This window comes from Polypterus senegalus, chromosome 15 (genome assembly GCF_016835505.1).
Source record: "Polypterus senegalus isolate Bchr_013 chromosome 15, ASM1683550v1, whole genome shotgun sequence".
NCBI lineage: Eukaryota > Metazoa > Chordata > Cladistia > Polypteriformes > Polypteridae > Polypterus > Polypterus senegalus.
This window is the reverse complement of record NC_053168.1, coordinates 61,679,081-61,682,669: the sequence shown is the minus strand read 5'-3', so window position 1 is coordinate 61,682,669 and position 3,589 is coordinate 61,679,081. Positions and strand designations below refer to the sequence as shown.

Below are 3,589 nucleotides of genomic sequence, written 5' to 3'. Positions count from 1 at the left end.
TGTTTCAATAAGCAAATTTGAAAATATGAAAGTAAACTGGTAAAAGTTTACTGTTGTTGACCACATGAACACTGTGTCAGTATGATCTTTTTCTTTGTCTTGTAAAATTCTTTATTTTATAATAATGATACAGAATGCCACTAATTTGTAGCACATTGTTTTCCTAAATTTGATGTTTTTTATTTATTGCTTAACCTTGGAATGACACTCTTTGTCATTATTATATATATAACTGCATCATTATTGTTGTTGTTTTACATTTGAAAAGTAACATTAAGTAATTGCTGCGGGTGTAAAACATGTATATAAAGCATATATATATATATGTATGCTGAATGTATAAAAATGTATAGATAAGAGGTGAGACTGTTTATTAACTGTTACAAAGTGACCTAAAATGAATCAGAACCTTCTGTGTGCACCTAAGCCCCAAAGTGCCTTTTAGAGAGTAGACGTTTATGTAATGCTTGGCTCTGCCTGCTTCAATCGTCTCCCTCATTGTCTCAGACTAACTTAGATGAAGCTGCTCTGCTTGTAACCAATTGGAGCCTAGAGGGAATGCTGACTTAATAAGCTTTAAAAGTAGTTGCACAGAAAGAGCAGCACACAACTGCTGCACAAATACCCAGCCCTCTCTTAACTGCCCAGAGACGATGGACGGGTTTTCCAGCTGCTTTAAATCTAGGGGGATGCTGCTCTTTCTGGTTTGTTTCCTCTGCTTTCTGGAGATTAATGAAGCTAAACCAAAGACACCAAGAGGAGTTGCAATTCCTTTTGTATTTGATTCGAAAGCTGTTTGTGAACCTCCATGCCAGCATGCAGGAATCTGCATTAGAAATAACACCTGCTTCTGTTTTAAAGGCTACGAGGGAGACCACTGCCAGTACGGTAATCCAACGTTTTACTCCTTCACCATGAAGTACAGCATAAATAAAGTCAGCTTTGTTACAGTTTGCGCTTTTCATCTGCAGCTTTTTTGGAATTTAAAACTGGTGTTCCTGTATATTTATTTTAGTCAAATGATTAAAAGGAAAATTTTAAAGTATACAGAAATCATGAGCATAGAAAAGTATTGAAAATTTTAAATGTTTTACAGTTTTTTGTTACAGTAATTAGTAAAAGTAAAATAAAAAATATAGCTTTTTTCATATAACATTATCATGTTTTCATTGATGCTGTACAGAATTGGGTGTTAATAACTGTATTTTAAATTACCTATAAAATGATTAAGTACAGATATTAGTGAAAATGTAAAGATAAGCATATAAAAGCATGGTAAGAGAAATACACATTTACACAGATACTCTGCAAAAATGTGCAGTAATGAAGTAATTTATCTGATTAAAAAAGCAAATAAAACGTGTAATTTTACTTGGCTTGTCACTACATTCATAATAGCTAACACGGTACAACACCTTAGTACTTCTGATTAAAAAGATAATAACTTTTACTTGTGGCCATCAGTATAGTGATAAGCAAAACAAAAAAAAAAAAAACAATATTCTGAAGTATATATTTTTTTGGGGGTTTAAAGCATCTTTTGAAAGTTAAAGTATTAAGTTTCCATGTTTTTCAGACTTTAATTAATACAAATTTACTTAAAAGTTGCATTTTATGAGATCATGCAGTGTTTAGCTTTAAGTTTTTATTTACAATTATCATAGTAGTGAAGTTTCCCAATTATCAGTTTTCATAATTAAAAAAGACATTTCTTTTAAGCTATCTATTGCAACTATAGGTCTTTGTTAATGAAGTATTTAGTTTTTCTTTTCTATTTACAATGATCATAGTAGTGAAGTTTCCCGAAGTACCACTTTTTTAAATTAGAAAAGTAATTTCTTTGAAACTATTACAGCTCTAGGTCTTTGTAGTTTTAAGTTAAAAAATATATTAATGACATGTAAGATAAATGTGCTTAAAATGTAATATTTAAATTAAAAAACAAAAATAGCCCATATGTTTAAAATTGTAATGATCTCAGTTTGGATTTTAATGCATGTGAATTCATTTCTCAATGTAACATTTGCAGTCAATTGTTACCCAAAGTGTAAAAATGGAGGAGAATGTCTTCGCCCCGGAAAATGCAGATGTCCAAAAGGCACTGGAGGCAAATACTGCCATGAAGGTGAGGTTAACTGCAACTTGTGAAAAAAAAAACAACAACAAAAACTAAAAAAATGAGTGGATATGTTTTCATCTTTATGTATAATAGTGCTGACTTGCTTCAGTACATATAGTGTCTACAAATTGTTTCCTGCTCTCTGTATTGTTGGCCTTTTCCATTAATTACTCTTTGTTTGCTTAAAATTACCTCTCATTTTGCTTGTCTCTTTCCCAGCCAAAGCTTCATTGTTCATTTTATCTGACCTTGCCTGACCTCCTAAAGCTCTTAGATACCATTAAGTGTTGAGGAAAGCAAAAAGCTCAAACTAGAAGGACAAATGATAACTTTTTTCTAGTTGCTTTTCTTTATTGCTTCCTATTGTCAGAGTATATAGCTGCCAACTCCAATATAATTTAAATGCATAAAATTTGTGATAATTCAGTAGCTTCGGTGAACCATGCTTTATTTAGTGTACAAAAAACACAAACTGTCATGCTCCCACCCACTTTACTGCTATATTTGAACTATGTGGCTTCAGTAAAGGGATAGAAGGATTAATAACTACAAAGAGTAGGCTAAAATTCCATCTCTCCATCTTTACAGTAACTTGTGATGGAGGCTGCTGGAATGGCGGTGAGTGCATTCACATGAATGGCATTGTAAAGTGTCTCTGTACCTCAAGCTGGACTGGGTCCAAGTGCCAAGATGGTAAGGTCCTGCTGTTTACCTTTCATTAGCATGTCTATGAAATGAAAACTTTAACTGTTGTGCAGCTGCAGTTTCCCAGCTGTTCTGCCACGAAAGCCTTCTTTGTGTCAACAGATTTCACTTGACAGGAAATGTTAACAGCAAACACTTCAGAAGGTAACTAGAGACTGGGTAATTTCTCCACAGCGATCTGTCCCCAGGGATGCAGAAATGGAGGAAGCTGTGTTGCACCAGGAATCTGTAGCTGTCCAGAAGGCTGGATTGGAGGAGCATGTCATATAGGTACATTTTCTTCCAAAGATTTTATGTCTTTTACTTACACAATATAGGAGGGATCCCCAGAAGTCCTTGGTAGTTGCCATCTACTTGACTTTCAGCAATCTCAAGGGATCAGCAGCTGTTGCAGCACACCCTGGTGGCACCCCCAGATCTCAACAGGGCTGTATCCAATTCCAACTCCCAGTAAGCCCTGTGGGAGTCTGAGGCACCGCTGCAACCCAGGGAGGCTGCTATCTAGTACTCCGGGGGAGATAACACTCTGGATAGGTTGGCTGTCCTGGTCCTTCCAGCATGGAGGCGTCCCGGCCGGGTAAAGGGTCCCAGCCATCCATCAATATATATATATATATATATATATATATATATACATATATATACTCAGCAAAAAAAACGTCCTCTGACTTTCAACTGTTTTACTTTCAGTTAACTTAATGTGTAAATATTTGTATGAACAGTAAAAGAGTCAACACCATAAGACATAAACTAAAATGTTTCACA

The 3,589-nt window shown here is 34.8% G+C and overlaps 1 protein-coding gene across 1 annotated transcript; it reads left to right on the top strand.

Annotated features, from left to right (window-relative positions):
- Positions 1-507: 507 nt before the first annotated feature.
- Positions 508-3,141, top strand: vwde (von Willebrand factor D and EGF domains). Its single transcript, XM_039736554.1, has 4 exons — positions 508-888; positions 2,030-2,125; positions 2,708-2,812; positions 2,999-3,141. Exons 1-4 carry the CDS (start codon positions 654-656, stop codon positions 3,139-3,141), a joined length of 579 nt encoding a protein of 192 aa, XP_039592488.1. The 5' UTR covers positions 508-653.
- The last annotated feature ends 448 nt before the right edge of the window (positions 3,142-3,589 follow it).